Genomic DNA, 24676 nt, shown 5'->3' on the forward strand with positions numbered 1-24676 from the left:
CAGAGTTAAAATCGCTCATTCACTCTAGTTTATGTGAACATTATCAAATATTAAACCATGTTATACTCTTACGGTGCAAATTGTCACTACTATTAGTTTACTTAAATATTAATTAATAACCACCCTAGTGCCCATTATAAGGGCTGTTCATGGATTAACTAGTCCACTAATCCATATTTTGATTAAGCTTCTAGAAGTGGGCATAAGGAGTGATATGACAGTTGGTACTTTTGGAGTTAAATTTTCTGTGACAACAAAGCTTGATAAAGTTTTCAACAACTTATAGTAATGAAGTACATTGCACTTTTCCATGAGCAAGTTATCATGAAAAATAAATGAAATGAAAATTGTGTTAATTTCACAAATTCAATGGTAGTTGTTGCATTATATCAAATTGACCAATCCAAATTCTTTAGAGTATCCTCAGCTTTCAATGAGTTTCATGTGTCCTACAGCTTAATTTCTAAAGCTGCAAAAAATATCCATTCCCCACACAATAATAAGAATCCCAATTTAGGACCACAAAATTAAATTAGATTAATTTGTTCACACATGGTTAAATAATCCCTTATTATTTGTCCTTTTTATTATAAAAAGAAAGAATTGTGTTTTACTAGTACTAATGGAAATGAACCATATAGTATCTAACTTTTTTTTATATAAGTCCATATAAGAAAAGGGCTATTGCTATTTTTGCAAAAATAAAATAAAAATTCAATAAAACTTTTCATGAGGGAATCAAATTAAACACACAAATTATATGGAACAGAGTAAATATGTGAATTTTCTCTAACAGACCACATGCACATTGTTGACTAGTACTATTCCTCACCTCACTTCTCAAAGAGTATTATTCTAATTTTGGAGCTTATTATATGTCTCTAGTTACATTATAAATATCATACATGAAACATGCTATAAAATTACAAAAAAGATTCTAATCTCCAACCACATTGGTGGTTGAAACAACCCCAATTCACCATCTTGCCACTAAAACCCCCAAGACCATTTTTTCTATGTCTTGCTAAGTATGATACTACAAAACAAGGAATTTAATCTCATCTTAATTACCCTTCTAATCTACCTAACTCATACTCTTAAAACATATTATTAATGCAAAATATTCACGACTTTAATCAATAATAAATCTTCGTTGAATAATATTTTATATCAACAAGATACGATCATAAGATTGTAACAAAAAAGATAAGATCATAAGACTTTATTTAAAGGGTTATGCTAACCGGTGTCCTCGGGGCACTGGTTAAGGAAACTAAAAAAATAAAATTTTTAAATTGAAAATAATATTTTTTAGACTTTTGAGGCGTTAATTGCACAAAGTTCAATGTCACATTACTAAATTTGCTTCCTTAAATAGTGCCCCGGGACACTGTTTAACATTTTCCTTATTTAAAATATATAAATTCCGGTTCCACTCATATAACTATAGGATTAATTGACACTTATACACACCAAAACATAAAAACTTCCACCTTAATCTTTCCACGTGTCATATCATAATCCATTGCCAACTAAGCATCCACAACCACCCAAAATTGAACACGTCCTAAACTCCCCTTTGAAGTAACATTCACTCCCCTCTTAAGAGAACTAGCTTCAACTAATTTAGTAAACCAACCAATCAAATTAACCCTATTAATCTCAAATTCAAAACATGCCCTTTTTTTCTTCTATTATATAAAGGCCGCAATATCAAACCAAAACCTTAAACACAAAAACATAACAAAAAAATAGGGAGATGGAGTGGACTAGAGGCAACATCATCGGACATGGCTCATCCGCCACCGTCTACCTCGCCACCTCTCGTAGCTCCACTGATGTCTCCGCCGTTAAATCAGCGGAGACATCATTATCAAACTCAAAACAACTCCAAAGAGAACAGAGAATTCTTTCTTCTTTGTCCTCTCCTTACATAGTTAGCTACAAAGGTTGTAACATTACTAAGCAAAATAACAAGAAATTGTTCAATCTCTTCATGGAGTACATGCCCTTTGGAAACCTCTCTCAGGCGACTCGCGGTGGCCGGCTCAACGAGGCGACGATAGCACACTACACAAGACAAATTGTGGAAGGACTTGAATACTTACATTCAAAAGGTGTTGTGCATTGTGATATCAAAGGTAGTAACATATTGGTTTGTGATAAAGGAGTTAAAATTGGAGACTTTGGTTGTTCAAAGATGATCGATGAAATTGCGCCGATTGCCGGAACTCCATTGTATATGGCGCCGGAAGTGGCGCGCGGTGAAGAACAAGGGTACCCTAGTGATGTTTGGTCACTTGGATGCACAATTGTTGAAATGGCAACTGGGTTTTCACCTTGGTCCAATGTAGATGACCCTGTTCATGTTCTGTTTCGTGTTGCATATTCTGATGAAGTTCCTATGATTCCTTGTTTTTTGTCTGAACAAGCTAAGGATTTCTTGGAAAAGTGTTTTATGAGGGATTCTAAGTTGAGATGGAGTTGTAGTCAATTGTTGAAGCATCCATTTCTTGCTGAATTTGATTCTGGTGTTGAGAAAATTCAAGAATTTGATACATGTTCACCAACTAGTATTCTTGAACAGGGCTTTTGGAATTGTGATGAAGATTCAGAAAGTTTGTTTTTTGATGATTTGGGTAAGACTAATTTTGTGAATTATCCTATTGGTAGGATAAAAAAGTTAGCTTTATGTTCAAGGGATCATCCATGTTGGAAATGGGGTGATGATAATTGGATCACAATTAGAGGGAATGATGCAGATGCAGATGCAGCAGAGGCTTCAATTAGTGATGATTTAGATAAAAGTGATTTTAGTGATAGAATTAGTGGTGATTATTTTTGTGAGGATTATAATAATGGTAAGATTAGGGATTCTAGTTTTTTAGTTAATAGTCTTAATTTTGAGAGAGGCATTGGAAGGTTGATGCCCCATTCAACATTAGATTTTTTATGATTCAGTTATTTGGGAACTTTTTTTATGGTTTAAAACTCTTATATTAATTAATTAAAAACTTACCATTAGAATTTATGATGCAGTTAATGTTTTATGATTATTTTTTGGCCACATGCCTAACTAAATTTATGTTTGGTGAGTTGTTATATTGTATGTTGGGTTTAATTTCCTTGACAACTTGCAAAATTGAAATTTTCTGGTAAACTAAAACTAAAGTATCCTCGCAAACAATTGTGGCGAAGTTACTTCAGTTTACCAGAATAAATCCAAGTCGGCCGATGTACATTTGTAGCAGAAATTAATACTTAACTTTTTCAACATATATTTTTTCACTCGCATTGGTTAGGGATAAAATTTTAAACCAAATAGTTAAAGGAGTCTAACACTTGTGTCAGACTAGGTTGTTGTCGAAAAATTTAAATTTTGATGATAAAGGTAAATAAAAAAAAAAGGAACCAACCAATAGGGACAGTGAAATACAGAACATGTAAGGCTGGACAGGCCCTAGCTGCTACCTCAGTTTTTAACTCTCAACCTCTCTTCTGTTCTTTACTTGTCCTTGGTTAATTCTTCTGGACAGGGAAGCAAAGGGACACCAAGGTTAATGCAATGTGTCGCAGTTTCCTCTCTCTGTCTAGGTGGGTCTTCTATATGTATCATTGTCACTGTTTATGTGCACTTTATAGGTGAAGTTCTTCCCTCTTGTACCAAATTAATACTGATAAAACAGGCAGATGTTTTTTGGGTAGGAAACCAATTGGGGCCTTTGCCACCCAAATGTCTCCACATAGTTTTGCCACGAGGTTCCGTCTTTTGGACTCGTTATGAGACTAATATCCGCTCATGTGTTTAGATTGTAGCTTAAAATTCTTCGCCCCGTCTTAAGAATGTGATGTGAAAGATTGAACATTGATCTTATCTCACAAACTCAGCGCTGCTTAACCAATTGATTTTGCGACTAATTAATATATGCTCAAGTATTTAGATTGCAGCTTAAAACTCTTCGGTCTTTTGGAACGGTTATGAGACTAATATACATTTAGGTGTTTAGATTGCAACTTAGAGCTCTCAAAAATGTGTTATGTAGGGTCAGACCTTGATCTTCTCCTAATGCTGCTTAACCAATTGATTTTGTGGTGTCAAATTCCATAGATCAAGATAAATAGGGATATGAATTTGTGATCAATACTAACACTAATACTTAAGGGGAAACATGTGGGTTCAGACAACAAAAATCAATACTAACCAAACATAATTTATTCTTCTGCCTAAAGTTAGAGGATTTCAAACAAACATTAATTAGAAAATTAATGAAATAAACTTTGATAATTATGTGTGTAAGAGGAATATTATGAACTCTTGAATTCAATTGATATGGGAGAATCACTTTATGTGCTTGCTTCACACGTTTTCTGATAATGATTAGTCATCGTTAAGCAGCAGTTAAAATTCCGTACATAAATTGTACAGAAATCATTGTCAAAATATGATATATTTTGCTTAAAATATATCTACCTATAACTATAAGCTATAGTCAAACAACTTTACAAGCTTTTTTTGTTATCAACATAGGAAGATCACTGTTCTATACCCTTCAACAATTTTTTCCAAGATTCTAATTATCTAATATCTATGAAGAGATAGTCATATTCCATAAGGAACCCCTTTAGATCGCTTCTTTAAGAGCTTCCACCTCAATTTCTAAGGACTTAGTCTTGCTTTCTTTTACCTGACATTCATATTCAAGTTTCTTAACTTTGGACCTTAATGCATCAATTTCTTCCTTCAAGGCCTTGTTCTCCACTGAGTTGATGTTTTTATTGTTCTCAAAACTTCGATTTTGACTCTTTGCAGTCTCCATAGATTTCCTAAGAACCCGAAGCTCTCTAATGTAATGATGCAATCTATCTATCACCATAGAGAGGAACAAAACAAACCCTGCCCATAGAAAATTCATTAATGGGAAATTCTATGATACATATGAAAAATTTAGAACGAATGTACGAAACAAATTAACCATGAATTCATTTTTTAATATATCTTGTATAAATCCGGCCTGTTCTTTTTTTTGCGCTATATATATATATATATATATATATATATATATATATATATACCTAAGAGAAGAGGGCATCATACCAAAGTTCGAACCAGAAGTAAATATAGACATATATAGATTTAACATGATATTTAGATATAATATAGACACGTTTTGACCATAAAAATATCATAATATTTGCATTAAAGTGAACAAAAATTAGCCACCAGGGACTAAAAACAAAGGAAAAAAATTTATAGTGATGAAAACAAATGATTTTATTTTACATGGACGATAACCAAAACTCGCTATAAAAGTAGAGACTGAAAACATATTTTACCCTAAGTATTATCACGCTATTATAAATAAATATGTCATATCATAAAATTTGACCTAAAAATAAGATGAACATCAAAATAAAATAAAAAAGTTAAATTAATTTATTTTAAATTTTTAAAATGGGAGCCAAAACCTTTTTTTTTTAATAAACAATAGAAAGATTTTTTTGAAGATTAAAAAATAGAAAAATTAAAAATAAAAATTGAAAGTGAAAGTGAATGATTGATTACCCAAAAGAGAAGCTTGGAGTACGTGGTTAGACAAGAGTACTTGATCTGTTGGGTCAACAATGGCAACACTTTCAAGGGACAGACGCCGTATCTTATACATACTATAGAGTGCAGAACAGAGCATCACCACCAAAGCGGCGGCGACGGTTTTAACGACGACCGGTCCCTGACCTCGCTTAACCTTATTCAAACTGATGATTACTAGATTCCTCAAAGGTGTCTTGAACAGAAAGCTCATGATCATTAACATTTCCACAAATATCACTGCATATAATAGCTGCAACATTTTCCTTTCTTGCTGATATAATAAAGTTGATTAATTAATTTGAACATAAAAACAAAGTGTAGAATTTGGATATGCAAATTTGAATGAATAATAAGTGGAGGTATATTTATTGTTGTTATAATTAAAGTATAGATTGATTGATATTTGAGCGTGTGAGTTCAGTGTGTATGTTGTGTTAAGGAAAGAAAAATCGCAGTCGACATATATGTTGTTATTGTGTTCTGTGTGTATGGTAGCTGGAAGTGCTAATCCTAGAACAAAAACATACAAGTTTGAGAGCTACAAACCTGTGAGATAAAATTCTGAAATTCGACGGATTTATGGAATCCACCAAAGAGAAAATAATGTGGAATCCACCAGACTATGGAATCCACCGGAAAGAAAAAATAATTCTCGAAATTTTATAGAATCCACCAAACTATGGAAGTGCTTTAAATAGGTTTACAATAGAAAAACTAACTATTAGTTTAATAACTAACTTATCCTGAATTCACTATTATATATATTTAAAAGATATATATCCTTTGTAAAAAAAAAAAAAATCCTAATAATAACAAACTTAAAAAAGATAATAGTAACAACTAATAACACTGAATTAGTCCAACAAAAAAAAACTAATAACATTGAAATGAAAACAAACTTAAAATAATAATAACAACTAATCTTAATAAGCGGGGTTAGAGCTCATCCGTTTCTGACGATGCGCAACTTCTTCGATATATGCAACCAACCCTCCTACATGAGCATGCAGGGATGGTTATTATTCCTCCATGCTCTTTGTCAAGATTTGCCTTAAAACCAGAGTTGAACGTTCACATGGGTCGACTCAACGTATTTTTAAGTCTAATTAAATCATGTTTTATTGTGAGACCTTATAAAAAAAAATTACATATGATTTTATGAAAAATAAATAGAAAATCGAAACATTACTAATGTTAACGACTGAACTTGTGTCTAGGAGAATTTGGAGCTCTAACTTTACTAATCGAACTAAAGAAATACTTGAAATTTAATTGTCCTATTATATATTTATAACTAAATGAGAAAAACATTGAGGGCTTTTTTTAGTCTAAAATTTAATTGCCTAAATACTTTACTTGGGTTGCTTGTCCCTTGGAGCAGCCCTGCTTATATCTGGAACCCTATCACCGACGTCTTCCTGGACGTGTTTCCCTTCAACCTTCTCGATGCTCGACGACGTCTTTGGTAGCAGGGGTGGTTCCTTAACAAGGACGTCTTTCTTCAATAAGTGCAACATACCCATACAAGGGTGGAGAGTGTACCGGTCTAAACCGCATAGTCAAAAAATGGAGATCGATTTTCACATGTTTGAATTTACGATTTAAGCAGGTTATTGGGCAGTTTAATTCAGTTAGAAATTAAAATTAAAAATAAAAACAGCAATAAGTTCCAATCTTTGTCTAATTTCAAATTTTATAATCTGAATCCCTTCTTAAGGATATTTTGGTTAGAACGGGGCCTGGAAGCAATAAAGGGGGCCTAAGGAGCAAATTTCAAATTTTTGTTGGTGCCTCTTGGCCTTCTCGTGCGCACTGCTCGTTGCCAATTTTACCCTTCTATTACTAGACGTTATAAAAATAAAATATTTTGGATAAATGTAACTGGACCATGGTGGGAAAAGATAACACTTCCCCATGCTAAATGCCACCCTAATCACTCCAATTAGTTATTTTTATTTTTTTTTTAAGGAAAGGAAGAAGTAAATACTGTAAAACTTAGCTATAGAGGAGAGGAAGAGAGGGGTCCGGTCTGTACAGGGAGAAAGATGAGGAAATTGTGGTCTTATGGCTCCCAATGTCCCTTTATAATAGCCATTTGCTCTTGCAGCAGAGTGAGTTTGGTATCAATAACATTTTCAAACAATGTTTTGAGAATAAAAATTGGTATCTGATTCTTCAGTAGCTTCAAATCGCTAATGACATACTCCATCTTTTTAGTTTCTAATAATCAAGGTTTTAAATAGCTGCTGCATCACAAGTTTTTGCGATTTCAGCCGTTATGGATGCAATTTAACTTGATTTTGTATTTCAATCTCACCTCGCGAAAATACTAATAGGACTTATTTAAACTGCAAGAATGAATACTCAAAGTTGTTGGCTTGTTCCATGCCTGACAACAAATTCAAAGTAACAACAATAACAATACATATGGTTTGCATATCAATGTCATGTAGCAAATGAACCATTGAGTTAGATTTTGATTTGAGAAGAAAATGAATAGAGCAATCTATGGCCTAAATTTTATCTTCTATAGTAATATTGACTAATACAAAGGAAAATTGGCTCGAGTTAAGCCTTGGAAGAGAAACAAACTATGTGGCTGAAAGTTCCGATACTTTAGTATCGTGTATATGTTAATGCTTCACTGAGAATTAGTGAAGCTTATAACGACCGAGTTCAATGACCAACAGCTCGACCACATCGCAAAGCATTACTTGGTAGGGGATACTCATCCCTCCACGAATTCGCAGGAGAATACACACGAAGATAGAATTGTTGTCCTAAATACTGATGAGCCCAATTCTCTGATCTTACATTCCACATTCCAACATTGTCCAAAGGCATGTACACAGCACTCCATGACTTAGGATACACCTACATAATGTAGTGTGCATCAAAACACAAAATAAATGCATATTTATCGTCACAATTTAATCATACTATAACAAACTTAAAAAATTTCATGAAAATTTATCAACATTGGTACCTGAACTGTGCAACGAGATATTGTGTCGGCCAAATTGTAATTTGACCTGCTTGCAGGAGACCATTGGCCTCCATCCATTCTGAAAATGTAGTTATCATAAAAATATTACATTATTATCGAGTGATTCGCCAATTTAGTCCTTAAAATTGTAACACGCTGTTGAGTTGTGTATTCCAATTTTATTAGGTGAAACTTACCCTACAACAAAGAAGTGATGACCATCAATGTGCCAAGATTGCACACTGTCTTCAGGATTTTCGAACACAATCTCGACATAGCCTCGAAAATCAGCAGCCATGACAGAAGTCTGGAGGTAAGCACCGCCACCAGTTGGATTGTCCGAGATACTTCCAAGGCTGAAAACTCCTTGGATCTTGAAATAATCAGCCAGTTTAAGTGGCGTATCAGCAGGGATAAAGGAAACACTATTAACGGCATATCTTTGCTTGCCATTTATAATTGGTGCAGAGTTTTGAAGTCTAATTGTACGTGTCGTGTTTATCAAACCATAATGGTATGATCCTTGTGGATTAGGTCTTGGTCCACTAGCCGTAAGATTCCTCCTGAATGGTGAAACGTTGTTTTTAGTATAACATTTAATGATCATGTACATAAATTTTTAACAGAAGTGGAAATTACAGCAATACCTGAGAGAACGAGCTTGTTCGAGAGACCAATCGATTTGAATTGTTAGACCACCTGGGGGTGGACCAGAAACAGTTTTTGCCGAGTTACTGTAATGAAGTATGGAGGTAGCTGTTAATATTTGAGAAGTAAATCGCGATGAGACAACGATATAATAGTCTTGTGGTGGTTGATCGGCAGTAACTAAAACTGAGTAACTCTGCCCTAAATGAATGTCAAGGGAATCATAAGTGTTTTGTAGTGTGTGTATTCCTTCCACTTCAACTAGCTTCATCTTATGGCCTTGAATTCTAAAATTAATGGAAGTTGTGAGTCCAACATTTGATATCCGGAATCGGTAAGTGTTGCCTGCCAAATAATCAACAAAATTGTAACTAACATTGTTGAGTATGACTCAAATTCACTGAACTCCTGATCAATCGTTCGTGTTTTTGTGTGCGTTTTATTTCTTTTCTTCTCTAAAACCAAATTTGTTATGCTAACAAATATCCCTATCATAGAATCAATCTTCAAGAAAACAAAATGGTTGAAGTTATCGTAATGTACCTTGATCAACATTAAATGTGTAAGCATTAGAACCTCGGCCATTGATGATAAGTCCATCGGGAAAAGGAAGGTCACTTCCATTGTCCAGAATGGCCTTCAGATCCTGAATTAAGATCAGACGGTTCAGATCACATATTCATTGAATCAATTTTAAACAATATCGACTATTGATTTAGATTAGAGTATCAGACAGTCGAGATAAGTAACTACGTGACACAGTTACTACAGGAAATCTGTTTCCTTAATGAAATAGTAACGATACTTACGGTGTGATTTTTGCTGTACCAATCTCCTGCCAATATAGTGAAATCATTGGAAGGAGGAGGAAAAGGTACAGGAATCATCGGGCGGCTGCTAATTTTGATGCCACCGTAACCGCCTGCAGCCTTGTGCATTGCAAGGGAGGGAAAGTAAAAGTAGCTACCAATCTGATCTTTAACTTGAAGAACATATGTGAAGTTCTGTCCTGGTGGAATTGGACAGTTTGTGCCATATACTCCATCTTGCCATGAATTCCTCCTTTGTTCCACCCCATTCCTATTAAGAATCATCACATCCTCTTAATATTAGTCTAAACTCAAATAATGACACATAAAAATGAGATATATTAATTTATATGTAGACAGTAGGATTTAGTGTTGCTTTTTCATATCTTTCTGAAGTTATAATCAAATTGTTGAGTATGACTCATGTTTGCCGATAAGTGGAAAGTTTAGTCCTGAACCATACTGCGAGGCATTCGCCCCCAGCACCCTCAACCACCTAGTCAGAACCCAGAATACGAATGGGCCAAGCCTACTTATTTATTGCATAATAGAAAAGTACAACAGTCACAACAAAAGATATAAGCACAATTGGCCGAAATCTGTGATCAATCGTTGTGTTTTTGTTTTATCTTCTTACTTTAGAACCGAATCTAACAAGTGGTTAATGAACTCCAGTTATGGACGAAATGTTGGAAATCCTGAGTTTGAATCCTAGCTGCAATAATTGATGGTTGCTCTTCGCCCCGCATGAATTGCTCACACTAGAAAACACACTACCGGAAGATATCTCCCTGTAAGATTTACACTACCAAGATCTCCTGGTAATCTCCCGGTATGATTTGCAATACCAGGAGACATCCCCCGGTAGATTGGGGGACATGGGGGGTTCTGATAATTTAGGAAGGGTGAAGAGCAACCATCGCAATAATCTTTAACCAGACTTTACTTACCAACGAAACTAACTCCAAATTACTAGGACCCCTTTCTCTTGGGAGTCAGAGGGTTAAGACAAAAATAAAACAAACATCACAACAGAAGAAAATTTTCCATTTGTAGACTCAATAGTCCAAATTGAATAATGATAATAAAACATTTTTATTATTGTTATTACTTATTAATCATGTAAGAGAACTAAGTTGCATTGCACAGTTTCTTCTGCTTGTCCTTTTCAAAAGCAACTTAAAAAATAGCTCTCAAACTAACTTACAAGCCTATTAAAAAACTATGATGAATGTTTATCTAACTAATAATACTGTAAACAGTGAACTAAACAAGAAAGTTAGCAGAGAGAGACATAAACTAACCAAGAAATGAGGAAAGGTTGATCCAAGCTATTGAAAACACTAATGATCAAATTATCATTAGTGACAGATTCAATCTGTGGTCCAGGAAACTGCCCATTTATCAAAATCCCCTGCCATTTCATAAACAAAAACAAATATTCACTAAATATTTCACATTAACAAAAATAAGAACAACAAAGAAATAAAAATCATATACAACAATAATAAATAACCTGTTGTTTAACTCCAAGAGGATAAATATCTCCATAGGTAACATTCCAAGTAAAGAACCTATAAGGGTCTTCTCCATTTGAATTTGTCACAACAAGTAAAACTACTAACAAAAATGAGAGAGACTTTACTAGTCTCATTGAATACTCCATTTTTTCAACAACACTTTCCTTTTCCCTTTGGCTTTGAAGCTACGAGATGTCAATGTACATGTACTTATGTTATGTTAGAGAGAGAGAGAGAGAGAGAGAGAGAGAGAGAGAGAGAGAGAGAGAGAGAGAGAGAGAGAGAGGATTCTTTCTTCAACATGAGTGATGGACCAGTCTTCTGTTCTGTGTATGAGCTGTATCTATTTAGTATCTTATTCTTTGGAAAGAGTGTGACAAAACACAGAACAGCACTAGATTATATAGATTAGAAAAATAATATAAAATATAATAGTTGCACTTCGCTCGTAAATTGCTCACACTAAAAAAAAATATTATCAGAAAATATCTCCAAATAAAATTTACATTATCGAAAGATATCTTTTGATAAGATTTCCACTACCGTGAGATATCTTTCGATAGATAGAGGACACGAGGGGATTCTGATCGATTTAGAAACAGCAGAGCAACTATCTATTAATTTTTTTGTACTATAAAAAATTGAATGCACCGATATATGTCATATAGCAAGAAGCCAAGAATGAATGGTATAACTGTGGAAGGCCATTTGCTTTGTCATGAAGTAAGCATGGATGAGATTGAGAAGTGAGGACTAAATAAATAAATAGTAATAAATAATAGCAGACAATGTTAAACATTAGATTTGGTAGAAGCATTTAATGATTAATTTAATATGAACTTATCTTCCACCATCGAATTTGAAGTTTGTCTGCTATTATTTATGGCTAATGTTACGGTGGACCATCTTTACAAGTGGTTCACCGTGGATAAATGATCTATCAAATATGGATTTTACGAAATTCATTGTTGGATTGAAAGTTTATATCGTATAGATCATCCATAAATTTTTTAAATTTTTTTGAAAATTATTTGATATGTTATTGAGACCCATCAAGATTTACATTATTTAATAAACCGTTAATCTTAATGTGTCATAATAACATATCAAATGATTTTCAATTTTTCTAAATTTTTATATAGATGATCTACATGATATAAACTTTCAATCCAACGGTGAATTTTGTAAAATTCGTATTCGTTATAATGTTATACATGACTGGTCCACTATAGACCACTTAATAAAGTGGTCTATATTAGAATTTACGATCATTTATATGTGGTACAAATTGTGTAAAGTAGTTACAGGATAGTGAATAAAAAATTAAAAATGGAGAGGAATGAGACTTGGCAAACTTGAAATAAAAATTATGGTAATCAACTTTTGTTAGATAATTTTGTCAATTTCTCTAGTGTGAAAAGTGCTAGGGCGCCTGCTATCAGGCTTCTGATGGGGTCATCCACCATTTATATCCGCGCCACAAGCTCAACAGTACTGGGTGCGAGAGGTATCTTAAGAAGTCTCATATCGGTTGCAAAATTATCTGAACACTTGTAAAGTGAGGATTACTTCTACTTTATAAACAATTGAACCTAACTCAACCTTATAAAATCGTCTTGTAAGTTGAGGTTTCCGCTAACAGTATATGAATGTGAAGTGGAATCATTGGTATAATCTCAAGCACTAAAAATTATCAGGCGCGCGCACTAGCTATTTGCACAACACATTTGCTACAACAAAAATTATGAGTGCAGCATGATTGGTAGACCTCTAACATCAAAAAGTGTTTTTGGTGGAGACAAGGAAGTGACAACCAATTACAAAGTAAGAATAGTTGTATGAAGATCTAAAATCTGTTGCATAATATTGTGCAACTTTTAAATGTTGTGACATCCAATAGGAAGAGAGAAAGCATCATGTTTCAAGTGATCAAGTAACTAAGAAATCACATAAAACACATTATTATAACTAAACACAAAGAATAAATAATAATCTCACACGGCAATAAGTAAACATAAATAATATAAAATTTATTACATTTCCAAAGATGGTTCTAGAAGATAAATCTCATAAGTACTATTACAACAATAAAAGTACAAAAATAGACTAAAGCCGTGATCAAGTTTAGTACTGATCAGCAAATATTTAAAAACAAAGTCAAATTTGAAGTTGTCAAGGGGAACTCTCTTCAGCAACAGCACAAGAACCTTACCAAAAAAACATATTTCATCCGGTTTTATATATAAATAAATTTTTATTTTTTAAATTTATTCAATTATTAATATGTTTGGTCCATAATATGAATCAATTATATTAATAATTGAATGAACTTAAAAAATAAAAATTTACTTATGTATAAAAACGAAAGGAGTCATCGGTAGGGTTATATCCTTGTTCTGTACAAGAGGGTATTTTGGTTTGATAATTATGACCATTTTCATTCATGAACTTAGTTATAAGTCATAAATGAAATTTGATATATGCTCCCACAGTTATCCATCACAGCCTGTTTAATTAGAAAAATGTCAAATTAAATTAGATTGTAGACAAGGAATATATAGAAATTAAATATTTGTATTATATTTAAGAAAATATTTATTTTCTAAAATCAATTTCAGTTTTTTTTCTTTTCTAAAAATTGTGTTCATCTTAAATTACTAATAACGAGATAAAATATTCGTGTAATAAACAATTGTGATAGAGAGAAAATGAAAAGCAAGATAGGAAAAAAAAATGCATTTTTAAAAACAATGAAAATAATGAGTTTACATTATTAATTATATATCTAATTTCCAAAAATTGTAAAAGAAAATAGTAAAGAAAAATATTTGTTTTATATTATCTTATGTTTATTAGTTGAAATGAAAATGAAAACATAAATCACTAAAAATAAATGGCCCTAGAAGCTCATAATATATGTATAGTTGATGTGCATGTACCAACCAAAATATTTATTCTTGACCCCCAAAAAAAAATTTATAATTTATTTACCTTGAAGAAGCAACACCAAGATGCAAAGAGCAGCAACATATAATATTTTATTGTCCTTGTGCTTAGAGAAATTGAGCAATGGTAGAGAGTTTCTTTGTATGTAGTTGCTCCATATTGATGAACAGCATTTAATTGAAACATTTTTGTAAGCAAAAGAACTACACAATGTTTCATTATTGACTATGGGCCCAAGGCCCATCATGGTGCTATCTCCCCTGCACAAGCCCAGATGCACATTCCTACTTTTTTGAAAATTATTGAAAAACGGATTAGTCTATCAGATTTGTCTTACTACTTCTTTACTGACTCACTAATAAAATATTACAATGACACTTGAACAAAAAAAATATATATATTACAATGACAATGATCCACACCTTTTCATGCTCCAAGAACCAAACATCCATATATAGAGTTGAAAATATTTTAATTCATGGTTAGCTTAAAAGTTGTAAAGTATTTTATTTTTTTTGGTACAAAGTTGTGAAGTATTTTATTATAATTCTCATGGGTCAAGAAGATGTTAGTATACTATTTTATAATATGAAGGACAATAATGGGAGAAAAGGAATCACAATCAATAAAGACTATCCCACCAAAAATAAAATAAAGATTATCTCTATTAAAAGGTACGTTTTATAATGAACCATCTTGATAAATGGTTCACCATATTTACGGGTATTTGAAGGTCATTTGTGATTTAACCATAACTAATATGTGATCTCTAAAATGTAAACATTCACAGCTATTTTTATTGTAATGTTTAAATAGTGGTTAGATCAATGTCAATTTTTAAAATATATCAGAAAAAATAAATGTGTGTTTCAAAATTTAACTCATATATATTTTCTATTATTTTTGTCAAAACAATATTTATCGTATTATCAAATCAGTCATCATGATAACGAAAATGACCGTAAACTTCTACTTCTAAAGAACAAAGGAAAGAACAACATCGGTAGTCATTGGACATCGGTAGTCATTGGTGTATTTTGATCGGCTATTATGTATTGATCCATTTATTGACCACAATGGCACAATTCTAGGCGACCCACCATAGAATTTGTTCCATTAGAAAAATAGTTTAAAATAATTGGCACTAGTGCACTACAAACGGATATTGCTTTCTAGCTCTCTAGTTACTAAATTCTAGTAATATCAAGTGATGTTGAGAATCGTGTTGATAGTTTGGAAATGGATTTGGATAAAAATGTCACATGGCCTAAGAGTGAATGTGACTAAAATCAATTTTTGAGAAAAAAAATTTTGATTCGTCAGAGGATGATAGAGATATCTCATCTTATCTCTATTGTGTTATGTCTATTTTAATATCTGTATCATTTTTTTATTATGATTTCAGACTATTTAACTTGAAAAAGTCATCATCACTTGTTGTTTGGTGCAGCGAGTTGGGGGTATGTGTAGTTTCGAATTTTTAGGCATTTCTGTTTTGTCTTTAGGATTAATTAGAAGTTGGTATGTTTCATTTGTTTAGAGTTGGTTAGAGAATGTTGTGCTAGTTTGGACCATGTTTCTTTCAGGGGGAATGTTTTAGATCAATGACTTTGGCATCTTGATCCTAACTCATGGAACTCGGTTCGAGGTGCTTATCGTTTGGTTTTTTAAAAAAAAAATTGGTATCCAGCCCTAAGACCGACTAACCCGAGAAGATCAATTCCACCGCCCACTTGTGGGAGCCCCATTTAAAGCCAAAATTTTTTTTGCTCTGTATAGACTAGCCCACCAAAATTGGCACAAGAGGGTATCGAACCTGAGACCTTGAGGGAAGCATACTCCAATGACCCAAACCAATACCACTAGACCAACCCAAGTGGGTTGCTTATCGTTTGTTATCACATATGTTATTTAAAATTTTATTTTTGTCTATTCAAATAATTTTTTATTGAATCTTAGCAATTGATTTGTTTGTTTTAGGTTTGTTTTTATAGACAAACAAAATGACAATAAACATTAGAAATTCACATACACAAGTGAAAGAATAGGTGTCTGAATGCCGATCACAGTGTTTGGCTTAACAATTTTGACTTTTTTTACTAATTGATCTATGATTTATTGACTGTTTGTTTTATTTTCTATCCAACCTAAATATTTTGTTTGTAGTTGTGCTGATTCAATATTATAGAACTTTGAATACTTTCTTATCTAAAAATGAAATGATATTTGTTTGTATTAAAGTCGACTTAAGGAAGAATTGTTCGGAAAAAAACTGAATTTAATTCTTAGATAAAACAATTTTTTGCCACTTTCTTACCACCTAACCGAACTCCTGATTATATTTTATGATTTGTCAATTTATTTTAGTTAAGATGTTGATAATGGTAAAGGTATTGGTACTTAGTATCCATAGAATAATGAGTAAATGATTTTTCTCGAATATAGATATGACGACGAGTACTATAATACTCTACCAAAATCCTATTTATTGTCAATAGCGTATAATATACTCCTTTCGGTTCTTATTATAAGAAGAAGTTTATTTTTTAAATTCATAGAATGTTGAATGTATTTGATCCATATTATTGACTAGATACATCCAACATTCTATGAAGGTAAAAGATAAACTTCTTATAATATAGACATGAATGAAAGATAGATCGTAATATATCTTAAATAACAACTTAAGATTTATTTATTTTTGACGCAATAACAACTTAAGATTTGAAATAATCAAGGCATTGCAATTAAAATATTATAAGTTGGACAAAAAATTATTTAATCAAAACATTTTTTTACCAAACTTTAGTATATTGTTTGATTTTCATTCTCGTCTAACTTACCAAATATGGAAACATTGAGGGTGCCTATGCTTTATTTTATTTTTCTTTCATTTCATTTTTGGTTTCAGTTCTCCTCGTTTTTTATTGGCTAGTTTAATTTTATGAATAAATTGGACTTCAAGACTGAATAAATTCAAAACATTAGTCAATGACATTTCCGTACACAAAATCCACAACCACCTTAGGATAAGTTTTTTATTTTGACAAGATTATGACAAGTTTTTGGTTTTTAGATCTATCAATTAAAAAACATATGAAACTATTTTTTGTTTATTTGCAGCTTTATTTCACCACATCAAACTTATAATAAATTAGTTAAAACAAGACAAACACAAACACAATTTTTTATTTTTTTTATTATCCTATTTTAAAAATAAATCATAGAACTTCAATCCAATAACATGAATTTGGCATATGAAGAAGAATATTCAAAGAAGCACATTAAAAGTAACATAAATAAATTAATGCACATGAAATCAACATATATTATTAGGTACCTTTGTTTGTGATGGGTTGAAAGATCTATTAATTTCTGGAAAGAACACTGCACTTTGATTCTTGATAATTTCCAAGCTAATATTTCCTTCAAAGATGTTAAATTTTAGCATTAATTTCTACAATCAAAGAATCTCTATGAACAAAATCTAAACCACACCCATTTATACCAACAAATTAAAGTTTGTAACTTTGGTGTTTTTAGAGATTTTAAAGAATTAAGATCATGAAAGAAAGGACCTTGAAATTAAAAGAAAGTTTTCTTAATTTGTTTTCTCTTATATGAACGTTCCTTTAATAACTTGTAATTTTAGACTTTAGAGATATAGAAATTAAATGAATGATAGAAGAATGAAAAAGAAGAGAGAAACATACCTGTAGTGAATTATTAGGAGAATGAAGTAGGTGAAGGAAGGAAGAAGTATCAAGTAGCAAGTTTATGAGTGAAACAAAGAGGTGGGCACTTGTCCCATTGAGATCTCTTTGCCTCTATTCTCTCTGCCTTATTATACACTCATGGCACTTTAGGGCTTAATTAAATAATAAATGAATAATTAGATGGCCTAAAAATACAATACAAAATAATATATTCGGTGTGTTTTAAATTATAAGCAAAAATTACTTAAAAAAGTTGATGTATTTTTGTCTACATTTTGAATTAAATACATCAATTTTTTTTGACTTATTTTTGCACTATAATTTGAAACGAATGGAGTATTTACTATTTATTAAAGAATGAGTCGATACAAGTTAGTTCGGTTGATAAAAAATTGATTCATAGTTCTCAAAGGTGTTAGATGACTACTCGCCGCCAACATAAAGATATATCGTTGGTAGGTGGTCCTTATGTATCTCTATAAGCATTATATGAACTTTGAGACTTACTATGACTCTGATGAGCCTCCGAAACCCAATTTACCTAATTTTTTAAAAACAAAAAATGATATTATGTGTAGATCAGTAGAATTTAATTAGCGACAAAATAAAAAATGATCAACAAATTTGGTAATTCTAACATTTAGCGATAGAATTAGAGATCAGCTTTATCTTCTTTCATTGCTAAATTTTCGTTGTTATTTCAATTTTCTTAGTAGTGTGCTTAAAACATACATTTCTTCCATATATACATACACCTATGTGAAAAAAGAAGAGGTTTTCTATATTCTCAAATTTATTAACTAAAACAAAAAATTGAAGACCAATGGAAGTTGAAGTTAGTAGAAGTGTCTAAATTTTTTATAACGTGGCGAATGAAAATTTGAATTTTTATCATAATTAAGTGGTATCTCTATTTAGTTTATGACATGTCTAGAATAGAATTACGTTTGTCCTCATAAGCTTAGCTTAGTTGGTAAGGGACATCGCATTTTATATGCAGGATTTGAGGTTCGAATTCTGAACATTTTACTTATCCACCTTAAGGGTAAAATTTTTAGCCACTAGATTACTTGAAAAAAAATACTTTTGATGAAGGCAACATATGAAGAACAAAAACAAGCACAAAGAAAAAACTAGAAAAGGGTGTGTCATTATTGAGAACCATGGGAAGTTTATGCAAAAAAAATTTGTTTACGATGAACTAGGGATCGAACACAGAACTTATAATATACTACCCAAATCTCTCATCACTAAACCAAATCTAGTGGCTTAGTGTATGCGAATTTCTGAATAAATAAAAGATGTGAATAAAGGTATGTATTTTTTTTAAGAATCTAAAGAAATTAGAATTTTTATCTTTTTAGTAAATTTACAGAATATTCCCACAAATTTAATTGTTCTAAAATGCTATTCTCACCCCCAAAGAATATGCTTGAATTGCAATTTTCCTTTATATACTCTGTCTGCACAACAATCTAAAAAAACACCTATTAAATTAAAGGGAGTGTGCTATTTAATAATATGAAAAGAAAAGTGAGTTCAATTTCTTCCAATATTTTTAGAAAAATATATTAAATAAATGGCCCTGTTTAACCAAACTTTAATTATGAATAGAATTAGAAATAAAGGGGGTGTGGTAATGACATTCATTGAACCTAGACACAAGAAATGAACATAGTACGGAGAAACATCTTGGTTGAAGGACGAGCTGTAAAAGGTTTGGTATATCACGATACAACAGCATCTTTGTAACATTTTTAGGAAAAAAACAAAAGCAACAAAAGAATAGAGCATCGCCATCATCAACGATTCATCTTTAGTAAAATGTTCCTTTCCCTTGTATAAAGTAAGTAAAGCAAGTTTGGAAGATCTACCAAGTCGATATTATTAGGCTGGACAACTAATCTCGTTTGAATTGCTAAAAAATAATGGATAGCTGATAAGTTAGTTTATAGCTGATGAGCTTATAGTGATAGTTTATAAGCTAGTTTTTTTTTTTTTTTGGTATTCTATAAGCTAGCTTTTCATTTATAGTGAATAAGCTAGTTAATTTAATTTGTAGTGTTTGATAAAATTAGCGGTTGAACTAACTTATAAGTATGAAATGACATAAAAAGATATATTTAATTAATATTTAATTTTTTTTAAGTAAGATGATATGGGTAAAATTGGAAGAAAACATAATAAGTTAAGTTATAAGCTCATGAGCTACTTGAAATAACGTTTGAAAAATAAACTTATTGACCTTCCCGAACAGAGCCTTACTCGAAATTTAGTAATTGTATGTGTAAGTTTCATATAGTACTTACGATTTTATTTGTAGAGTAAAAACAATGTGCAATATTATTAATAAATATTCAAGTCTCTTAATAATATTGTCTAAAGCTTAAACATAGATTGGTGTGTATGAGAAAATGTTTGTTGAAATATATCAATCCCTTAAATAAATTTTGTAGGGTTGGATTAAATTCAACTCTTATATTTGAGTCTTTTATTAGAATCTCTCAAAGATTCATGGGACTAGCTATGGTTTCTGCCATTGGATCATCCACGAGACAATTATCATAGTATTAGTTTAACTCTTAATTTTTTTATATGTTGAGAAAACTTTAGATTAAAATTAAAAATAAATGTCTCCGTGAGTTTAACTCAGTTGGTAGAGACATCACATTTTATGTGCAACAGCCAGAGTTCGAACTCCGGACACTTTACTTATTCAGATTTGGATCCAAATCCTACTTATTCACCTTTAAGGTGAATTTTCTAGCTATCAGTTTGACAATAATTAAAAATAAATAAATAAAAATAAAGCAGCATTATAATATCTCATTCAAACCGCCACGCCACGCCACGCATTTGTGTTTTTCTTTTTGCTCTTTGAGTGACACCAAAGTTCATTGGTATTTTTATGGGACTCAATGAAGACGGAAATATGTCTATAATTCAAGGATGGAGTGTGTCATTAAGTCAAAAAAAATAAGGATGGAGTGTCGTTAATTGTATATATAGATAATTAAACCCAAAAGAATATATTTTGGCTCTTTCTTAGTATATTAGCATTATTAATTCAATAAAAAAGTAATAGAAATGAACATCTCAAATGTTCTCGTGAACTTAGTTTGATTTGTGGGGATATTATATTTTATATGTATAAGTTGATGTTTGAACTTCGGATATCTCACTTATCCATTTTAAATATCACTTATTTATTTTAAGAGTGAAATTTCTAATGACTAGACTATTTAACAAAAAAATATCATCTCAAATGGTAAAAAACTGTAAGGATAATTGATGTATTTCGGCGTGATTCAAGCATACATTTAATACTATAACGAGGAACAAGTTGTTGCCGGTGAAAACTTGTTTTTTTTTTTTCTTTTTTGCCGGTGAAAACTTTAAATAACTATTATACATGAACATGTTATTAACTACTCCCTCTGTAACACTTTATAAGCAAAAATGTACTTTCTAGGTTCATTGTATATTTAATTTATCTAGTAATATAGACTAGATAAATTAAATATACAATGAATCTAAAAAACTCAATTTTACTTATAAAGTGTTATGAAGGGAGTACTAAATATGGGGAATAAGTTTTTGCTAACTACTTCATGGGGAACAAGTTGTTACTAATGAAAAATTTAAATAAATAATATATCAATTTTTAATTATAAACAAAAATATTTCTTAATAAAAATTTTCAACTTTAATATGTAGTTATATTTATAATTCAAATAAATGTGCAATAAAAAAAATACTGGATGTATATTTATCAATTATGTCTATAATATAGAAAAGGTGACATACTATAAGAAAATGGTCATGTGGTCTTACTAACATAGCATATGTAACAAAAAAAAACTAACATGGCATGCCACGTGAGATGATTATAGCATGTGTTGTTGAGTTGCCACCTCAACATTCAATGAATGTGGACAAAACATATATAAAGGCACTAAAAGCACATAAAAATATTACTAAGAAAAAAAATTAAAAGCTAGAAGTGGGAAATTTTTTTTTACATATATATACACAATTGCAAGAAAGAGCCTCATACGACTAATATTGACTTGTTTTTTGGAAGATGAAAAACGTAATTTTTTTGTGGCTTATAAGGACAATAAAAAAAAATTAATCATTTGAATTAATAATTTATATTTATTTTTTACACTGGTTACCTGTTTTAAATTGATACAAAAAACTCATGTTATTTATGTGATTCTTTCATTATTCAAATTTTTAATCATGTTTTTTCTCAATCACTTGAAATTTCTCTCACTCGAAACTTTAGCTTGTTTTCTTAGTGCTACTGTGTGCCTTTGTGCCTCTATCCTTGTCATTGTCTTTAGTTTTCTTCAACCTCGAGATCAGAACATTTGTGCATTCATGGTTTGATTATGATTGAATGTATTACTTGGGTCGAATATATAAAACTATTTTAGTCTATAAGTTGTTTTTTTGCCTTTGGTTGCCTTTATTAACTAATTGAATTAATATTTGAATTATATACAAATTCAATTCTTATTTTTTTTCTTTCTGATAAACTAAAAAGTTGTTTAAGTAAGAAAAAAAGGAAAAATAAGAAAAGATTAAGGAGATAGGCTTAAACCCAATGAAAAAAAATAATGATTAAAGAGATTGAAATTGAAATGTAAGATATTGCAAAGAATGAGAATTTCACGATGATGACAGCTAATTAATTTGATGAAGACTATTACGATTTTTTTAGGCAAGTCATGTTGTTTGGTTGGGGGACTCATGTTAAATTGACATGTCCTCATTGCATGAAACATACCAAAGCATTGGAAGAATCTGTGGTTTGACTCTTATCGTAAGTTCTTACCAAAAAATCATGCGTTTAAAAGAAAAATGAATTGCTTCAAAAAAGTTTATATTTTTGTGAAGACTTGAGCTCCTAGTAACATAGGTTCAGCCGTCTCGGATGTACTAGAAAAAGAGCAGGAGACGCGAAAAGAAATTGAGGCACTTCTTTTACCACAATAGTACATTTTATTCACACCCTCAAATCTCAATTAAATTCTTAATCGAAGCTCAAAAAATAATAAGATTTATAGCCACTATACTCTTAGAATAATAATATTCAAATAATTAGTTTGCACATAATATTCAAAATCTCACATGCGGCCGTTGATACAAATTTTTTGCCTACAAAAATATCAACTCAAAAGAATTGAATACTTGTAAAAAAAAAAATGCCTTCAATTACGACGGTTGCTCAATGCTCATATATTTGTTACGATAGCATGTCGCAATTTTAATATTTTATTCATTTAGTGTGTAGAACAGAACACAATGAAATCATTAAAATCGTGAAATCACCAATGTTTCTGTCTTCCACCGTGCTTCAACACCTTTCGAGTCGGGAGTATGCAGCTCATTGTAAGGAACTAATTTTGGACTTTAAATGGAGACATGATCAAGTCAGAGATGTGTTTCTTGATATTTTTAGGCGTACGTGAATTTTTGTGAAGAAAGAGACACCAATATTGAACTTCTGGACTGACCCACAAGAAGGGAAATCAACACTACGGGTATCAGATGTTCTGGTGTATAGATGAGTAGGTGAGAAACATGATTTGACTGAAGTTTCCCCACTTGTGGTACTAGGGGCCGAAGACTTTACTGTGAGACGGGCGACCCTCAAAGCTGCTTCAAGCAAAATTGTCAAACATGAAAAAACGTGTTCTAACTTTTAAATAATAAAATAATAGTCTATGTTATTGGGCTTGTTAGTTTAGAGTCCATTAGGTTTTATTATATATTCTCTAGTAATCTTTTTGTAAAGTTAAACTATTGACATTCTATTGAAACCCTAGCCGTCTTTCTCTTTTCTATTTGTGTATCTCTGATTCTAACATGGTATCAGAGCTATGTTCGATCTCCTTGAACGGTTGCCGCTATTCCGCTGTCGAGTTCCCAACAAAATTGGGAATGAGTTGAAGCTTTGGTTGTTCTTTGGAGTACTGTTTCGTGTAAGTGTATCTCGTTGGCTATTGTTTTCTCCTTGGGTATTTTGTTGTTGGATAGCAATTGCAAGAGAGTTTATTGTTGAATTTTGAACGTGTGCCCCTGTTGATAGTGTGCTGGTGTTATGCCACTTTAAGGCTACTGTTTGAAAGAAGACTTCCTTTGTGCATTCATTAATTTGCAACTCGGTTCAGTTTTGGGTTAAGTTCTTAGGTTTGGTTCGCTATGGTTTTGGTTTGGATTTGTTTGGTTTGGTTTTGATTTCGTTTGGATTGGTTCAAATTTGTTTGTTTGGTGAGCACTCGCTCGCGCAATTTGGTTATGGTGTTTTCTTTTGGTTGTCCGGTGAGTCAAAATAATGCACTCACAATTTGTTGGTTTGATTTCGTTCAGTTTTGTTTGGTTTGATTTCTCTTATTGCTTGGTTGCATTGCACTTCTCTCTTCTATTGCACTTATCTTCTGATTGTATTG

At 31.5% G+C, this 24676-nt stretch overlaps 3 protein-coding genes across 3 annotated transcripts; 1 reads left to right on the plus strand and 2 right to left on the minus strand.

The window, feature by feature from the left end:
• The first annotated feature begins 1486 nt into the window (after window positions 1-1486).
• LOC123898344 (mitogen-activated protein kinase kinase kinase 17-like) lies at window positions 1487-2987 on the plus strand. Its single transcript, XM_045949274.1, has one exon. The coding sequence runs from the start codon at window positions 1760-1762 to the stop codon at window positions 2954-2956; it is 1197 nt and encodes a 398-aa protein (XP_045805230.1). The 5' UTR covers window positions 1487-1759; the 3' UTR covers window positions 2957-2987.
• Window positions 2988-4324: 1337 nt separating this feature from the next.
• On the minus strand, window positions 4325-5918 carry LOC123898629. Its single transcript, XM_045949638.1, has 2 exons — window positions 5564-5918; window positions 4325-4894 (listed from the first exon to the last, which is right to left on the minus strand). Exons 1-2 carry the CDS (start codon window positions 5847-5849, stop codon window positions 4623-4625), a joined length of 558 nt encoding a protein of 185 aa, XP_045805594.1. The 5' UTR covers window positions 5850-5918; the 3' UTR covers window positions 4325-4622.
• Window positions 5919-7951: 2033 nt separating this feature from the next.
• On the minus strand, window positions 7952-12353 carry LOC123898628 (L-ascorbate oxidase homolog). Its single transcript, XM_045949637.1, has 8 exons — window positions 11550-12353; window positions 11338-11447; window positions 10034-10304; window positions 9768-9870; window positions 9224-9569; window positions 8774-9139; window positions 8577-8655; window positions 7952-8464 (listed from the first exon to the last, which is right to left on the minus strand). The coding sequence occupies exons 1-8, from the start codon at window positions 11697-11699 to the stop codon at window positions 8267-8269; spliced, it is 1623 nt and encodes a 540-aa protein (XP_045805593.1). The 5' UTR covers window positions 11700-12353; the 3' UTR covers window positions 7952-8266.
• Between the last annotated feature and the right edge of the window lie 12323 nt (window positions 12354-24676).

This window comes from Trifolium pratense, linkage group LG7, assembly GCF_020283565.1.
Source record: "Trifolium pratense cultivar HEN17-A07 linkage group LG7, ARS_RC_1.1, whole genome shotgun sequence".
NCBI classification, from domain to species: Eukaryota; Viridiplantae; Streptophyta; class Magnoliopsida; order Fabales; family Fabaceae; genus Trifolium; species Trifolium pratense.

What these genes read in the sequence shown, in the direction of transcription:
- LOC123898629 (XM_045949638.1), bottom strand. Translation starts at nt 5,849, where the DNA reads ATGTTGCAGCTATTATATGCAGTGATATTTGTGGAAATGTTAATGATC. An exon ending in ACTCCAAGCTTCTCTTTTGG is followed by an intron (nt 4,895 to 5,563) that starts GTAATCAATCAT and finishes TTCTATGGGCAG; the next exon opens with GGTTTGTTTTGTTCCTCTCT.
- LOC123898628 (XM_045949637.1), bottom strand. Translation starts at nt 11,699, where the DNA reads ATGGAGTATTCAATGAGACTAGTAAAGTCTCTCTCATTTTTGTTAGTA. An exon ending in CAACCTTTCCTCATTTCTTG is followed by an intron (nt 10,305 to 11,337) that starts GTTAGTTTATGT and finishes GATTCTTAATAG; the next exon opens with GAATGGGGTGGAACAAAGGA. An exon ending in CATCACTTCTTTGTTGTAGG is followed by an intron (nt 8,656 to 8,773) that starts GTAAGTTTCACC and finishes CTACATTTTCAG; the next exon opens with AATGGATGGAGGCCAATGGT.
- LOC123898344 (XM_045949274.1), top strand. Translation starts at nt 1,760, where the DNA reads ATGGAGTGGACTAGAGGCAACATCATCGGACATGGCTCATCCGCCACC.